Here is an 18425-nt window from a genome sequence, read left to right on the forward strand (position 1 = left end):
AGTGAAATCAGGGAGCCATAACTGTGCTCTTTTGTAATTAAATGATGTATAGAAAGGGGCATTGTTTTTTTAACTGTGAAAGATAGAGCCTTAGGCTTCACAAAATAGCTTGATTGTTAGAATTACACATTATAATTGTTAATTCCTTTAAAAGCAGACTATTTTTTGTTACCACTGAGCCCATTTCTGTTATTTACTCATTTGATAATGGTTCTTGGGTAGACCAGATTCTACTTAAGCATTTACAACTCATTAAGGAGATTAGTCTAAAAAATTCTTCAGTGTTCTTCCATTTTAGTGTATACTGATTCTTACAGAGATTTATTCTGAGTCTTATAGACTTAAACTTTGGTATCTACTTCTTTTAGTTCAGGCAGTAAGTTGTCATTGTTTTTCAAATCTGTTTATTTCTCTGTGGTTCACTTCGGGAGAACCTCTTCTAAGTTACTAATCATGGGTTTACAAGTTTCATAGTGGTGACCCAAGTCAATTGGATATATGAATATGAAAAAGTAAGCAATTCTTGGTGAGACCATGGCACGGTGAAATTGAGTTGGCTTTGCTAGATCTACAAGTAATATCTAAGAGTACACGATCTACAATAATTTAGCTTTTCCTGGAAATATAAGGTTTACACTGGCTGTTTCATGGTACTTTATAAGTATGTGATCAGATGACTACAATTTTTAGCTCAAAGTTGGGGTAAGAGAACTGGTAATAGCTAACGTTAACTCCTTAACTGAATGCTAACTATATGCCTGACTTTGTTACTAAGTGCTTATAACCCAATTACTTTATTTATTTAATCTTTACAACAACCCTATTAGGTAGGAACTTTTATTCCCATATTGTAGATGAAGTGACAGGCTTAGAGAAGTAGCGTCATTAAAGTGAGTGGTGCAGCTAAAATCAGAATCCAGGAAGTCTGAATTAGAGCCAATCTCGTAACCATTCCCATAGCTATTTTTGTTAATAAACCAGAAATAGTAGGAGGAGTTGAAGTCATTTCACACATAGAAGTAAACCCAACCTTTAACCAGAGAGAATATCTAGGTCAGTAAAAGGTTGGAAGTTAGCATAAGGGCTAGTTTCTTATAAAGTTGAATTTTGAAACTGTTACAGAGAAAATATATATACAGAGTATAATATTTTACAATTTGAGAATATTTTGTTTTTAAATTCTTGAATTCTAGAACTTTTAAAATATTCGCTTCTTTGTCATTAGTTGCTGTGAGAATTAAGTTATTTACTATATGTAAAGCACTTAGAATAATACTAAATGGTATATGAGGTTAGGTGGTGGTATTATTATTACCATTATTTTCAAATTTATATTATACAGTGTGCTCATCCATCCATATTAATGAACACGTTTCATTGATGGAAAATTAATTTGACTTCTTGAATCTAATCTCTAGCCCCTGTCTGAACCTAATTTATGTCTTCTTTTATACTTTATGTAATTTATAAGCCAAATGCAACCTTTTTTGGAATAAAGTAGAACATACGTAAATACATATAGAGATCTTTATTTCTAGAATTTAGCACTGTTAGTGCATGGACTTTTTCTTGTCCACAGATATACTTCTAGTTCTTAGAACAGTAAGTTCTAGTCTTTAATAAATAAAATATTTGTTGAATGAATAAATGAATGAATGACTTCACATTTGTCACACATTTTATATATGGCTATTATTTTCTGCCTAAATTTTCCATTCTCTAGATCAAAAAGATACCCAGTTTGTTAATGTTCTTCCTTAAGAATGGTACTTATTACTGAATAAACTAATTAATGTGAGATTTGATCCATAGAGAATAGGAGTATCATTGTATCTTTTATTACATGTGTATTTGTCTATTGCTGTAGTAAAGTAGCATTTGGGAGGAGGACTACTACTTTTGACTCACTTGGCATAATGCCACAAGTCAAATATGCTGCCATTAAATCAGCTTTCTTTCCCAGTTCACATGTTTTTTTTAAAAAAATACTACTAGATATTAGGTATTTCTCGTGTAAACATTTTTAACATTAATTCTGTTATTTCAACATTTACTGTAAGTTTGCTAATCTAGTTTCATGTTTCTTCATATTTTATAAATGGAGATTAGACCCACCTATTCTTTTTCATTTACATCTATTTTATTTGTCAGTCTAGTAATATAAAAGGAAATGAATTTTCATGTCTTAAAATTTATCCTTAGTGATCTCTGCATCTTCTAGTAATTTTCACTTTTCAAAGCCAAAATCTTTTTAAGGGAATTTGCCCAGAATCCCACCTCTTAGTCATTTGCTCTATTTTACTCTATTTTTCTAGATTTGAAATCACCTTTTCAAATTGAAAAAAAAAAAATTAGACTTCTCTTTGCTAGTTTTAATTTTTACAGCACCTTTCGCTTATCTGTAGTGAAATTTTCATCAAAATTAATTTCAGGCTAGAAGACTTGAAATTTTTTAAAGTAGCTAATACTTTCTTGCTAGCTTTGCTGTTCTATGTGTAACCTCTCACATTATCATTGGTGATTTTTTTTCTGTTTATTTTTAGCTGGTTGGTGGAGAGTTTGACTTGGAGATGAACTTTATTATCCAGGATGCTGAGAGTATAACATGCATGACAGAGCTTTTGGAACACTGTGATGTCACATGTCAAGCAGAAATATGGAGCATGTTTACAGCCATCCTACGAAAAAGTGTTCGGAATTTACAGACTAGTACAGAAGTTGGGCTAATTGAGCAAGTATTGCTGAAAATGAGTGCTGTAGATGACATGATAGCAGGTATGGGATTATCTGACAGGAAAGTATAATTTAAATGTTTATAAAGATTCATATACTTCTCTGTATATTCTATAGGTTATATAGTTTTGTTGAAGCTACCTTGTTTTAAAATAGATAAGTAGAAATGTATGGGAAATTTGCCTTTTATGTTAAGGGGAAACCTGAAGAATGAAAGATGACTTCTGTATTAGACAAAAATAATTACTATTTTGGTTTTCCAGGTTTTAGAAAATCTCAGTAATGTGGAATAAGTGCTATGAAATCTATCAGAAAAATAAACAGTACATTTCTATGTAGAACTTAATTAATAAACCTTTATATAATTAAAATATCACAATACATATTATATTTCTATAAAATTAGCACTTTATTAAAAGTTCTGTGAACTCCATGTTCTCCAATCTGACATATATGGTACTATGACAGGAGGTGCTAAAAGCCTTCGGACAAGCAGGCTGTAGTTTTTGGAAGTGTCGATTTTACTTTGATATTTTTTTGGAGGAACTTTTGTGTTAAAATAAATGCAGATATATTGTTAACTAGAACATACTATTTGCATGAAATTTCAAGATAAAAATAATAATTTGGTGTTATGTGTTATTTCAAATAATAATTTTCATATCTGTAATTCTTCACTGTCAATCCTTTACCCACCTGCAAGTCCATTCTCCTCTGTAGTTAGATGCACTTCAGTAGAAGTGTTTTGAAAGATGGTCCCAGAGCAACAGTTATTCCCAGAAAATAAGGAATTTGAAATGTTGATTCTCTTAAGCCATGAATCTTCCATATAACTTTCTTCTGACATGAAAAGGTTTCATAATTCTAAAAGTGCTAGTATAATTCCTCACAATATATGATCAATATCTGATCCTTAAAAATAGTTCAACACCAGAAAATCCTCTATAATATTTTGGTCTATGCATAATTAATTTTAATATCAGTAGAACAAAACATTAAACAAGAAAAAATAGAATGAAGAATAAAGATCAGTGCTTTTTAAATTTAAGCAATATTTTGAAATTTTTGTTTTTCTTATAGAGTATATTAAAATCATTTCTAATTGCTTTTGAGGTGGCATCTATCTCTATTTAGAATGATGTAGTATTCTCTATATTGGTTACTAATGGTTAACTTCATGAAAAATGAGAATCAAAATTAAAACATCTTTTTGATGAAAATATGGTACCATCTGCAAATTTTAGCATTAACAGGAATTTATATGTATAAACTTACATGTACACATGTTGTATAGAACATCATGTGATCTTTGAATCCTCATATCTGGATTTAAGCCCTTAAAATTCTTTTTCTTTTCTTTTTTTCTTTTTTTTTTTTGTAAATAAAGTGCACTTTATAGAATGCACTTTAGAAAATGAGCCACAATTACGAACATACTAGCTTACTGTACATAATTCATGAGCACTGAGAAGTAAGCTGATAGTAAGCATGATAGTACCACAGAGCTTTTTACATTTTCTGTTATACAAAGCTTCTTAATTCCCTTATCCTTTATTCTCATTAATGATAATGTGGATAACACAAATTTTTCACTTTTTGTTATTTAAGTGATGAATAAGTGCTAGAAAAATACCTCTACCTTACTTTTCCGTAGAGAAATTAAAATTTAGATGACATACTAATGAAGCACCAGTAACCACCAAAGCACTACTAAGTTTTCACTCTGAGTGTTTTGTAGCATGCTAAGTTCAAAGAAGTTCTTTTCATTTAATAATATGAAGATATCATATTAGAAGGTGGTTAAACATCTATAGTAAATTGATAAGAGAATTTCATAGTCTTAGTATTTTTTCTCCTTTAAAAATCTGGTATAGAAAAGACCTTTTTTAATAGACCTTTTAAAATTTTATAATAAAATTAAAAACTGAGGTGCTTGGCTATCTTATCTGTATAATAAATAAGAAATCTTAATAATTATGTAATTAAATACAAATGTAATAGGTCACTTTTTGTGACATACATAGGAGATGAGATAAAGTTTTGGAAATAGAATTCTTTTAAAATAGTATTTGTAGGCATACCTTTAAGAAATCTTCTATGAAGGTTCTGTCATTGCAGCTAATTGCTTAAAAATGCTTTATATTAACTTAGGATTTTAAAGTGCTTGGTTTTTATCTAGAATTTTTTTCTTAGAAACAGATATTCTGACTAATATGTAGTAACTATGAACATTTTTATTACTTGAATGATGAATGGTCTTTCATTAAAAGATATCTCTTTAAAATGGCATATCCACAGTCACAGGTTTATCGTAGAGATTGCTTACTTATAATGGTGTTAAGTAAGAATAAATCAGTTCTTTTTTGATGAAAATAACCATATTAAATTTCTAATTTGAAATACATAATAAATATTTTTAAAGTCTCAAAGTTCAACTAACTAATCTATGATATTGGATAATGTATAGTACATGTCAATAATTATTTCAACTTATCCTAACCTCACCTATTTTATTAATTGATGATAAATTGTTCATAATGTATATGTGTATTTATTGTAATAACTTGCGTAGTATCTTTAATTCTTAGGACGTGCTTTAGAAATTGAGAAAATGAAGTATAAGTATTTAGATGTTTAATTTCTTGCAAAAAATGATTGATAGAGGTACTATTACAATGTCTAGAGATGAGAAAGTAATCAGAGACAAGAGATTAAATGTATAATTTTTTCTTATTATCTGGTGAGCTGGTGTGTCTCTTATATGAGCATAAACACAGTATCATAATGGATATCACTAGTCAGATGTTCAAATGGTACTTCTATTTAGAGACTAGTAAGTAAGAGTGAGGGCTCTGGAGCCATACTGCCTAGATTTGAATTTTGACTACCACTTAGTAGAGTGCGTTCTTGGGCAGTGTGATTAAGTTATCTATGCTTCACTTTCCTCATTTTTAGAAGGGGATAATAATAATACTTACCTCATAGGCTTGTTAGGAGGATTTGTGAAGTTAATGCATGTAAACCACTTGGAATAATGCCAGGCAAGGAGTGAATGCCCCAAATTGTTGTTAATGGGCCAAGGACTATTTCAAGAATGTACTTTATTAAGAGTAGATAATTCTAAAAGAAAATGTGGTTAACCATCACTTTTTCATTTGAAAATAACAAATTTACAATGTTAAATCATTGTACCGTTGCATTTTTTTGCCTACTTTTCCCAGCATATAGCAGATTCGTGTGTGTGTGTGCCCGTATGTGTGTGCATTCTGAGAATTTATAAAATCCATTTTATATAATTTTTCAAAGAGAACTTAATTGAAATGGTAATTCTGATGGGAAGAAAATCCTAAAATTCAAATATAATTTTTTGCTTATCTGATGAGTTAAAAATTTTTAATTAGAACGGCTATTCATGAGGACATTTAGCTATAATACATATCCATATATATGTAGAAATGACAAGCTAACTTTTGCTCTTTCAAAAAGTATATTTACCTTGACAGATGGCAGCTCATGACTAGAGTTCAGAATAACTTTATTTTCCTTTGAAGATCTTCTAGTTGATATGTTGGGGGTTCTTGCCAGCTACAGCATCACTGTCAAGGAGTTGAAGCTTTTGTTCAGCATGCTTCGAGGAGAAAGTGGAATCTGGGTAAGCCGTGGTCAGAGGGAAAAGTATTCAATATCAGTGCATTAATACTTAATGTTCAACAGTTCGTCTCTAGAGAGCTATAAACTTGAATTTGTAACGGAAATTGTTCCTCTTAAAGAGTTTATTAAATGATTTAAAATTAATTTTCTTTCAAGTTAGAAAACATTCTGGTGAATGTTAAGGTGAATGTTAAGGTGATATATTAGGTATTTTTGTTAAATTTGTACAGTGACATTTCTTTTTCTTGTTTCCTTAGCCAAGACATGCAGTAAAATTATTATCAGTTCTTAATCAGATGCCACAAAGACATGGTCCTGATACTTTTTTCAATTTCCCCGGTTGTAGTGCTGCGGTAAGTTTTAAATACATATGTTTGTTTTTATTTCTTTTAAGTCAACTCTGTGAAGGTATAATTTACATACAGTAAAATTCCCCAATTTAAAAAGTACAGTTTGTTGAGTTTTGAATAGTCCTGTAACCACCACGACAGTCATGATTTAGAACAATTCTGTCACCCACCAAAATTCCCTTGTGTCTCTTTGAAGTCTGTTCCCTCTCCCTAGGCTGTCCCTTGCAACCTTTGATTTATTTTGTGTTTGTATAATTCTATCTTTTCTAGAGTTTCATATAAATAAAATCATATAGTATGTAGTCTTTTCCGCCAGACTTCTTTTACTTACCATAATGCTTTTGAGATTATCCATGTTGTAGTTTATCAGTAATTCTATTCCTTTTTATTCTGAGTAGTATTACATTTTATGGATATACCGCAGTTTATCCATTCACTAGTTGATGGACTTTTGGGTTTTCAGTTTTTGGTTATTGTAAATAAAACTGCTAGGTCTTGAATAAAGGTCTTCTGCAGGTATGTATTTTTATCTCTTGAGTAAATACGAAAGAGTGAGGTTGCTAGTTTTTATGTTAAGTATGTATTTCATTTCATGATAAACATGCAAATTGCTTTTTCTGTAGTGGAAAATTTTGCATCCCCATCAGCAGTGTATGAAAATCCCAGTTGATCTGCATCCTGGACATTGTGTCTTTTTAATTTGAAGCATGTAAATGGTTATGTAATGGCACCTCATTGTAGTTTTAATTTTGTGTTGCCCTTATGACTGATGTTGAACATTTTTCATGTGTTTATTAGCCATTCTTAAACCTTTTGTGATGTTTGTGTTCAAATCTTCTGTTCACTTAAAAAAATGTGATTATTTGTCTTGTTATCTTAAGAGTTCATTATATATTTGGGTTGTAAGTTAATTTGGAAATGTGTTTGTCAAACATTTCTCCCAGTCTGATGCTTGTCTTCTTATTTTCTTAACAATATTTCTTGAAGTACAAAAGATTTTAATTTTGATGGAGTTCAATTAAAATTTTCTTTCTTTTATGACACATAATTTTGTAATCTAAGAAATCGGTGTAAACCAAGGTCACAGGATTTTTTTCTCTTATGCATTCTACTGAAAGTTGTGTTTTTGTACCTCTTATGTTTAGGTCTGTGATCCTTTTGTATAAATTTTAAAAATATGATGTGAGGGAAGGTTGGAGGTTAAGTTTTCTTTGCTTAACATATGACTATCAAATTGTTTCAAAGCCATTTGTTGAAGAGACAGTTCTTTTCACATTGGATTGTGTTGGCACCTTTCTTGAAAACTATCTGGCCGTGTTTGTGTGGATCTAGTTCTGAGTACTCCAATTCATGGGACACAATATATCTCTCCTTTTATTTCATTTTCTTTGATGTTTCAGTGTTTTGCAGTTTTCAGCATGCCAGTCTTAAACATCTTTTGTTAAATTAATTCACAAATATTCCATATTGCTTTATGCTAGTATATAAAAATGCAGATTTTTTGGTATATTGACCTTATATCCTGAGACCTTGCTAAACTCACTTACTTGTCCTAGCAGTTTTTTTAGTAGATGCCTTTTTATTTCATTTTGTACCTTATTGCACTGGGTAGGACCTTCAATTAGTAATCGTAACAGTCTTGACTTATTCTCAGTCTTGGGGAGAGCATTAAGTATTTCACCATTAAGTATACTATTAGCGTTAGGTTTTAAGATATATCCTTTATCAGACTGAGGAAATTCTTTTCTATTCCTATTTACTGGGTTTTTTTTTCATCATCAGTAAGTTAATATCAGTGTTGAATTTTATCAAATGCTTTCTCTGATTTTATTGAAATGATCATATAGTTTTTCTTCTTAATCTTTATTAATGTGATGAATTACAGTGACTGATATTTCAGTATTAAATCACCTTTGCATTCCTGGGATAAAAACTACTTGATCGCAGTGTAATAACCTTTTCATACAACACTGGATTTGATTTGCTAACATATTGCTAAGAAACTTTGCAATTATTTCCATGAGTGATTTGACGATCTATTTTTCTTTTCCTGTGATAGCTTTCTCCAGTCTTGATGTTAGGGTAATTCCTCATAAAATGAGTTGGGAAGTATTTGTTTCTCTCTATTGAAGAGTTTGTGTAGAATCGATAATATTTATTCTTGAATGTATGCTAGAATTCACTATTGAAGCCATCTGGGTCTGGAGTTTTGTTTGTGGGAAGGTTTTAAACTACAAACTTGGGCTTCCCTGGTGGCTCAGTGGTTGGGAGTCTGCCTGCCGATGCAGGGGACACGGGTTTGTGCCCCGGTCCGGAAAGATCCCACATGCCGTGGAGCGGCTGGGCCCATGAGCCATGGCCACTGAGCCTGCGTGTCCGGAGCCTGTGCTCCGCAACGGGAGAGGCCACAAAAAAAATAAAATAAATAATAATAATAATAATAAACTACAAACTTAATTTCTGTAGTAGATATAGGGAAATTTTCTATTTGTTTTGAGTAAGCGTTGGTAGTGTGTGTCTTTCAAGTAATTGTCCAGTTAATCTAAGTTGTTGAATATATTGGCATAAAGTTGTTAATCATATCCTCTATTATGCTTTTAATGTCTATGGGATATGTAGTGATGCCTCCTCTTTCATTCTTGTTACTATATTTTTTCCAGTCAGTCTAGCTGGAAGTTTATCCATTTTGTTGTTCTTTTCAACTAGCTTTCTCAGTAAGCTTGATTTCATCATTTTAATATACATGGTAGCATTGTAGAGCGTATGTGTAATTTTTGGCTAGAAGAACCGGTTTTGATTTCTGAATCCTCTAGTTCATTACTGTAGAGGACTAGTCCTTAGTGCTTCTTAGCTTACTTTCATGTAAAATATTAGCATTTTATAATGGAATAGGGTTATTGTGAGCCTGTAATGAAATAATATACTATTTAAGCACTATATAAGTTGTAAAACATAATGTAAATATTTATTGCTCTTTGGTTATTACAGGTACTTAAATGTCCTTTCAATCTCCCATTTCATCAACCATTATCCTAATTTTATATTTTTTCCTGACTATTTTGTTACTAATCTTTTAAGTTAGTTTCTACCAATTGTGAAACAAAAATAGGAAAGTTAAAAAAAAAACAAAACACTTTCAAGGTGGAAGCAAATCATTTTACATATCAGTTTGTTAGTGTAGAGCATATATAATATGTATGTATATTGTGGTACCTAGCAGAGAAAACACTGTCACTGTCCCTAAGGGGATGAGGGTTCTTTTATATGTAACAGTTCTAGTTATACACATATGTATTTCTAATACATTTTACAGAGCTGTTGTTGACCTGACATCTGATAGATTTCAGTCTAAGGTATGGGGAAGAAGAGCAAAGTGTTTTGACTGAAACATAAGCAAGTTGCTGTTTTATATATAGAATTAACAAAGTTTAATTAAAACGGAATTAATAACTCTGTTTTAATAAATTGCCTGAATTGCCTCAGTAAGATGGCAGTTAATCCTGTTTTTAGCCATTCGGTCACCAATTACCTATTGGTATGCAATGCATTTTACACACACGTACACACACACAGAGATAATTTTATTTATATGTTAGTAGTAGTGTATGTTTGAATTGTTTTTGCTCAGGGGATATTGGTGGACTTACACTATCTCTTCCGCCTTTCCTGGTTTTTCCTGCATCACTCGTTTCCATAAAGGGTAGTTTGGATCAAGAGTATATTCTTTGTAGAGGAGGAAGCAGGGAAGGAACTAGAACTTTTATAACTATTATTTCATTTGAGTCATACAAGCTATATAAGATAAATGATATTATTGTTGTTACATCAGTTGAGAAAACTAAGTAAGCCTCTACAGTATAACATTGTTCAGAGTCTTAAAGTAGAGTCACAACCTGAACCAACATTTGCCTGCGTTTCATTTAACAACGGATTGGCTAATTTTCAGACATGTTACTTCTGCTATTGAACTGCTGAAAAATTCAGATAGGAGCTGATTTTAAAACCCTTACCATTACAGTGTGTTTGATAATCTGCTTCTGGATGAGCATGAACCAGTGGCATCTTAGTAACAAGAGGGTACATACTGTTTGGACCACTGCTCATAGCAGTGACTTTGCGTGATTAAAATCATGATACAACTTACTTTCCCTCCAAAATAACCATATATGCTAGGTCTTCTGAATTGTATTTTATATTGTGGAGATGCCTTACTATGAGCCTGCTGCCTCCATATGAGCAATTTGGTAATACTTACAGAGAGTTAGTTGAATTCTACAGTGATTAGTGTAAAGGTGAATGACAAATGTAAGATGGCATTTTACGTGCTCTGTGACCTTTATGGATATACTGTCTAGATTTGCTTTTCATGATTATGGTTATTTCTTGAATTTGCTTAATTTAAGAAATAGTACACTTATCTATTCACTGAAATAGTTAACTGAAAGCATCCTATATGAACACCAAAATCATTGTTTTTGCAAATTGCAACAGATAAGAATATAAATTTTGGAGTCAGCTAGTCCAGGAGACAGTAAGGGATATAGATTTCAGAGTTCTATGGACTCATTGGACACAATGAGGGATACCCAATTGTGGATACCAAAATATTGTAGAAGGAAATACAGAGGAAATGTGTGAAGGCAGCTTAAACCCCAAATCAAAGAGATAGTCCAAAGGTCATGCCTTATTGCCATGGGATTAGAAGGAAATATAAAGAGTCTAGAAAATGGGTGATCAGGCACAAACGGTTGGGGAGTAAATGGGCCTGGATTCCACATAAGGCAGTACTCTACAAAGTTAGCTTTTGTGCCTTAAGGGAGAGTGTATGCATCAGTTAAAGAGTTGAAAAAGGCTAGGAATACAATGTGCACTGTAAGAAGGAGCTGGTTGGTCGGTAAGTAGGAGCAGGAAGTTGAGGCATACCCTCTAGAAATGGGAGAGTTCAGGTCCCTAAAACATTTTTTCTAGCTGTTATATATTGAAGACTATACTTCAGTAAAAAAAAAATAATAATAAATTTAAAATACATACATAATAAAAAAAATAATTTTAAGAGAATGTCCTTGAGTAGAGGTAACTATCTTGTTGAAGAGATTGGCCATAATAAAGATCCTTATCTATGAAATTTTTAGAAGTCCACAATGAAACTGAGAAAAATGCAGTCTTAGAGCCTCTCAGGTGTTTCATACCAGTTGTAGCAAGACCAAAGACTATTATTATTTCATTATCACTCAAGCTTATTAGCTTTTTCTTTTGTGAGATTTTTTTCTTTTTTCTGTTGTATTTTGGTTCACTAGTGTTTGCAACTGAATGTGATTTAGGACTCTCTCAGTCCTACTATGGTGGAAGTGTAGTTCTGGAAAACTTGAAGAACAGCTTGTCTCAAATTCTTTCCTGTATCTCTTAGTTTAATGCAGCGTATAAGTTCCAATGTAGGGCTCAGTAGACCAGATGATAAGACTGATGATATAGAAAGTGCTAGGGCCACTGGTTGGAAGTAAGAGATCTCTTGGGCATGTGGAGTAATGGGGGAAAAGAGAAGGAATGGGCCGCACTCTGCATGCTTATTAACGGCGCTATGATAGTGCTGTCATGGACTGCCATGTCTGGTATGAAAGGGCACTTGGGTATGCTGGTTGTGGCCAGAGGTTGGAAACCATGAATCTGACCCTGTTCCAATTGTGTTCCACAGGCATTATGAGCAAATTAATATATTTGTTAAGCTATTATTATAATTCTATAGAATCACTTTACTTTTCAGTGTCCTCAATAAATATTTCTCCTGTTTACCTTGGTACTCTGAAGCATCTATAGTAAGTGAAGTCTAGTTTAGTGAAACTTATGGAGGTATTAACCAGCAGTAAACTTGGCAAGAATTGCATTTTGCTAGCAAACAAAAAAACAAAGTAAAATATTTCCCTTTTTAAAAAGTCGAAAAAAGGCTGTATTGACAATTAAAGTGCCTGGACTAATTGCTTAAATATTAAAATCTGAAAGGACATTGTATAGGAAAATTTTTATTCATTGTTAGGGTTTGAGTCTTCATTTGAAATGGTATGTGTGTTTATGTGTTTCTTTGTGTGTGTTTTTGTTTTGTTTTTATTTATGCAGCAGGCGCTTTGCCACTTTGAGATTTTTCATTGATCACATATTGATTATTTTCTATGTCTTAAGTCTCAATGCTGGAAGTATAAACTATATTTCTTACTCTTTGGGAACTCATTGGTAGACACAAAAGCAGCTTGTTAGAATAAGCTATTGTAGATTTAGGTGCTAAGTGCTATGGAAAAACAGTGAAAAGAGAAACTAGACTGGGGTGAAGTCCAGGAAAGCTTCACAGGAGAAGGAGGTATTAGCCTGGTATTGAGGGTAATTGGGATCTTGTTGGAGGAAGTGTTTTGCACAGAAGTAGCATCATGTACAAAAAGGGGATCTGTAACAGAACAGGTGGAACAGCTGCTGTGTTTAGATATACTTTGGAAAGTGGGGTAAGGTCCAAGAAGAGAATAAGATTGAAAGGGTTTGTTGGAGCCACAGTGTGTGTAAACAGCCTTGTATAACCTGAAGAAATTTAAACTTTATTTTATATGCAGAGGATTTTTATATGGAAGCTATATGTTATATTTGAGTAAGGTCATTATCAGCAATACGAAGGATCTGTTTGGAGGAACAGATCAGTTATAAAATCATAAACGGGGGCTTCCCTCGTGGCGCGGTGGTTAAGAATCTGCCTGCCAATGCAGGCGACACGGGTTCGAGCCCTGGTCCGGGAAGATCCCACATGCCGCGGAACAACTAAGCCCGTGCGCCACAACTACTGAGCCTGCGCTCTAGAGCCCTTGCACCACAACTACTGAAGCCCTCACACCTAGAGCCCGTGCTCTGCAACAAGAGAAGCCACTGCAATGAGAAGCCCACGCACCACAACCAAGAGTAGCCCCCACTCGCCGCAACTAGAGAAAGCCTGCGCTCAGCAATGAAGACCCAACACAGCCAAAAATAAAATAAATAAAATTTAAAAAAATCATAAAGGGTACTTATCTTTTATGTGAAGGAATTTAGATATCTCATAGAAAGATAAGTAAATCCACTCAGATGTTTTTTGACTTCAAGTCAAGTAATATACCACTTTCTCATTTTTTCCTTAGAATGTCTAGATTTTTTTTATTACTATTACCTACTGAATATTATATTATTCCTTTCCTACTTGTGAGTGGATTTGAATCATTTTTGGTCATAAATTTTAATGGTTCAGTTTCTGAATGATAAATCTCTTGCTTTAGTATTAATATTATTTCTTAATACTTATATTTCTCCAGTATTTATTCCATTAACTTCTCTATTGCTTTTGGATTTGAAAATTCAGCTTTCTTTAATCAAGTGAAATATTACTGAAAACCTAACATAAACTATAGAAAACTGAAAATTCTGGAGCATATGTATAAGGGACTGTATATTGGTAAACTTGGAGGTGGACTTCTTGGAATACAGTCTGAACCATACTACGTAACTTAGATATGAAACTTGATTCATTGAATATTTGAAAATAATGCTTCTAGAGTCAACAAACAATATTAATAGATTATCTTAATATGATAATAGTTTCTATTTTTATATTTGTCCATGATTCTTTGATATTTATACCTTCATTGTTTTTTAATCTGTGGAAGCCATACTTGACCTTAGTTACTATTACATTTTCTTTAACTGATACTTTTGTATCTTTTTCCATTACCTTGTAGGCAATTGCATTGCCTCCTATTGCAAAGTGGCCTTATCAGAATGGCTTCACCCTAAACACTTGGTTTCGTATGGATCCATTAAATAACATTAATGTTGATAAGGATAAACCTTATCTTTATTGGTAAGTAATATATTTAATTTTAGTACTTTTGTCTTAAGCATTTCAATCTTGTAAATATGGAACAGTGTCAAGTGTCAAGGCAACATATTAAATAGAATAAGTAAATAAATAAATATATGTTAAAACTACAAAGATACAGTTATGTCAGTTTATTTTATTCATTTTTTGCTGTTGATTCTAGGCAACCTGCCTCACTATTTTTCCCCTCAATTACATTTTAAGAGTCAAGAGTTACAGACCTCTTATCTTCAGTCTGCATAGTTCAATTGTGTGTTCTTAGTAAAAAAAAAAAAAAAAAAAAAAAAACCAAAACAACAACAACAACCTCCTACCAGATTTCATTCACTTTGCTTTTTGACTTAACATGGTTCTGTGAGCATAATTAAGGTATGCTTTAAAAATATTGATTTTGGTAACCATGTGAGAAGTTATAATTAGATAAGATTAATTATTTGATAGATAACTAACAGAATGGGTTCATCAACCCAACAATGGGTTGACCTGTAAGGACTCAGAACGTGATGATTTTAGTTTACCAATAATGCCAAGTAATAAGAACATCAAAGTTTCGTTTGTTATCTTTCTATATGTACTAGGCATTATAAGTGCTTACATGTATTGCCTCATTTCATACTTGCAGTGCTCTGAAATAAGATTGCCTGAGTTTAAGTTCTGCCTTTACCATTTACTGTTTATCCTGTGCTTTGGTGTCTTCAACTGTAAAATGAGGATAATAATGGTACATATCACATAGGATTTAATGGTAGCATAATATTTAAAGTGCTTTTTGTACAATGACTGTTCAGAAATGTGAGTGTAGAAAAATGTGAGCTATTAATAACTTGTAAACTCTATTACAAAAGATTATATATGGATAGTAATGAGAGAGAGTTTTAACAAGCATCTGAACTTCCAAACATAAATGGGGATGAACTTCAGAAAGGTCATTTTGGGGGCTTCTCTGGTGGCACAGTGGTTAAGAATCCTCCTGCCAATGCAGGGGACACGGGCTCCATCTCTGGTCCAGGAAGATCCCATATGCCGCAGAGCAACTAAGCCTGTGTGCCGCAACTACTGAGCCTGTGCTCTAGAGCCCACGAGCCACAACTACTGAAGCCCAGGTGCCTAGAGCCCGTGCTCCTCAACAAGAGAAGCCACTGCAATGAGAAGGCTGCGCACCACAATGAAGAGTAGCCCCTGCTCGCTGCAACTAGAGAAAGCCCGCGCACAGCAACGAAGACCCAACACAGCCCAAAAAAAAGTCATCTCTAAATGCTCACTGTGCCATACAAGATATGATACCATTTACACAAGATCATATGTTGTGTACATTTAAAAAAAAAAAAGAAAGGTCATTTTGGGAGATCATATTTTTATTTCAATAATACTGTCATTTGTCAAAACATTTACAGGTTTTGTTCTTTTTTTTTTTTTTTTTAATATATATTGTGATTGAATTCACAGCTGGAGGAGTGCTCCTCTAGAAGAAAATAACTATATTTCATACTCACAACTTGTTTCTTTTTTTGAGTGAAAATATATTCCTTTGCTTGATTACCTACGTTATTTATCAAAATTGGCCGTGACTTTTTTTTTTTTGGTAAAGTTGTAAGCTATTTTCAAAGATATAGTAGAATTAAAGAGCCAGTTGATTTTGAAAACGTTAACTGTGTACATGATTTCTGTATTTGTTAATTCCAGGTGGTCATTGAAGGTATATGAAATCTACTTGGTAGGCTTTTGTTGGCTATTAATTTGTTTTTATGTATTTGTGATATTTTAAATTGAAATATTAAAAGGTTCTATAGTCTTCTGTTTTCCCAATTTAAATGCCTTCTTTTAGTTGTTCTAAACTTTTCATATTTTAGTCTTTATTTGGTACATGTAATACCCCTTCTACTCTATAGGGATGTAAGTTTTATTTTTATAATTATGTTTTATATTATTTGTATAATACTAATCTTTAGATATATTGTTCTTTGTCACAGAGGATATTACACTATTCTCAGTTTTCTTTGCAGTTTTCGTACTAGCAAAGGAGTTGGTTACTCTGCTCATTTCGTTGGCAATTGCCTGATAGTCACATCACTGAAGTCCAAAGGAAAAGGTTTTCAGCACTGTGTGAAGTATGATTTTCAACCACGCAAGGTAGGTATAAGTAAATTATCTATTGAGAATGACACAATTCACCATTCCCACTCTCTTAAAACTCACCTATTAGGACTTCTGTAATATTCTCTTTTATTGGTTTTCTCGTGACTCCTACTGTTTTCCTCTTATCCTTATCTGCATTTTCTTTCTACTTTTATATCTGACTTTTGACATAAAAAGATCAGCCTCCTGACCTCTCTCATTCTCTCTCTTGCTGTGATCTGTTGTATGGCATTCTTTCAGTGAACATTCAATATGTGTTTACTGAGTGCCAGACACTGTTGTAGGCACAGGAGATATGACAGTGAACAAAACAGACAGCATCCTTGCTTTTGTGAAGCTTATGTTTTTTCGGGAATTTTTATTCAGTTTTATGATAGCTTTCCTCCTCTATTTTTATTTCCAGAACTTTATTCTTATATTCTCATTTCCCTGTGAGATATGGCCAAGTGAATGTCTTTCTGGCCCCGCAGCCTCAGAATGTGTAACATTGAATTTGCCATCCCAGTCCCATATCATTTATCTTCTTAAGTCCTCTGTTGTTTTGTTTTGTTTTTTTTTTTGCGGTACGTGGGCCTCTCACTGTTGTGGCCTCTCCAGTCGCGGAGCACAGGCTCCGGACGCGCAGGCTCAGTGGCCATGGCGCACGGGCCCAGCCGCTCCAAGGCATGTGGGATCTTCCCGGACCGGGGCATGAGCCTGTGTCCCCTGCATCGGCAGGTGGACTCTCAACCACTGCGCCACCAGAGAAGCCCAAGTCCTCTGTTTTGATTAAGAGGTTACTGTCTTCATAGTAGTGCGGACTTGAGTCAGCTTCAGCCCCTCTTTGATCTTTGTATCAGTCAGTTAAATTTCCAAGTCCTATACTTAGTATTGCTGAAATATAGCTTTCACCTTTATAAAATTCTTTACATGTTGCTTAAATTCTTCATATTGCTCTCTTTTTATCTTGGATCCTCTGTCTCCTCTTCTTCCTCCTCCTGATTTATATTCCTGATCATATTATTTCACTGTTCAAACCAATCATTTACTTCTTACTTACTACAGAATAAATTAAAAATTTTAGCCTAGTCTTTCATGATTTGGATTTTATTTTCAGCTTTTTACTTAAACCTTTTATTTTGGCAAAACTGAGCTGATATACATGCTTCACTTTTTTATCTTTTCCTTTTCAAATGTTCGGCCTCTGGCCTGAAATACATTTACTTGTACCCTTACTCTCAGCTCTAGGTCTTAAATCCCACCCCATTGTTATGTTCCATTTCACATAAGATTTCCGTGGAATCTGTCCCTGATTTGCCTTGCTTTGCTCCCCAGATACAGTCTCTCTTTCAGCATATTATTTCAGTATTTCTTATGGCTGTTATTTCTTTTAAACCTTTATTATTCATTTATATGTGCATTATTTAGTAACTGTTGAGACTAAGCTATGTGTTAGATTCAATTTTGTATTTCCTCATGTGCCTAATACAGAGTATTGAACTTGGTAGACTGTCAATGATATATGTTAGATAAATAAGTAAAATATGACTTTAACAACCAAAGACCGTTTTCTTTCCTAAAGGAGTAAGTTACATTTATTTGGACAGCTAATTTATATTGAGCAGTTTATTTCCCCGTAGTATGAAATAAATGGGGTATTACTATTGATACAGTGAGAAAAAGGGCATGCCTTG

At 33.0% G+C, this 18425-nt stretch overlaps 1 protein-coding gene across 6 annotated transcripts in view; it reads left to right on the forward strand.

Moving 5' to 3' along the window:
- Nucleotides 1-18425, forward strand: part of NBEA (neurobeachin) — a 630595-nt gene that overhangs the window by 50804 nt on the left and 561366 nt on the right. For all 6 annotated transcript variants that reach the window (XM_079902587.1, XM_079902590.1, XM_079902583.1 and 3 more), the window contains exons 2-6: nt 2544-2775; nt 6285-6385; nt 6642-6737; nt 14477-14598; nt 16620-16746. In XM_079902587.1, the coding sequence (XP_079758713.1) occupies nt 2571-2775; nt 6285-6385; nt 6642-6737; nt 14477-14598; nt 16620-16746 (651 nt within the window). In that variant the 5' untranslated portion in view covers nt 2544-2570. The remainder of the gene's footprint in view (nt 1-2543; nt 2776-6284; nt 6386-6641; nt 6738-14476; nt 14599-16619; nt 16747-18425) is intronic.

Source organism: Stenella coeruleoalba (genome assembly GCF_951394435.1).
Source record: "Stenella coeruleoalba genome assembly, chromosome: 18".
NCBI lineage: Eukaryota > Metazoa > Chordata > Mammalia > Artiodactyla > Delphinidae > Stenella > Stenella coeruleoalba.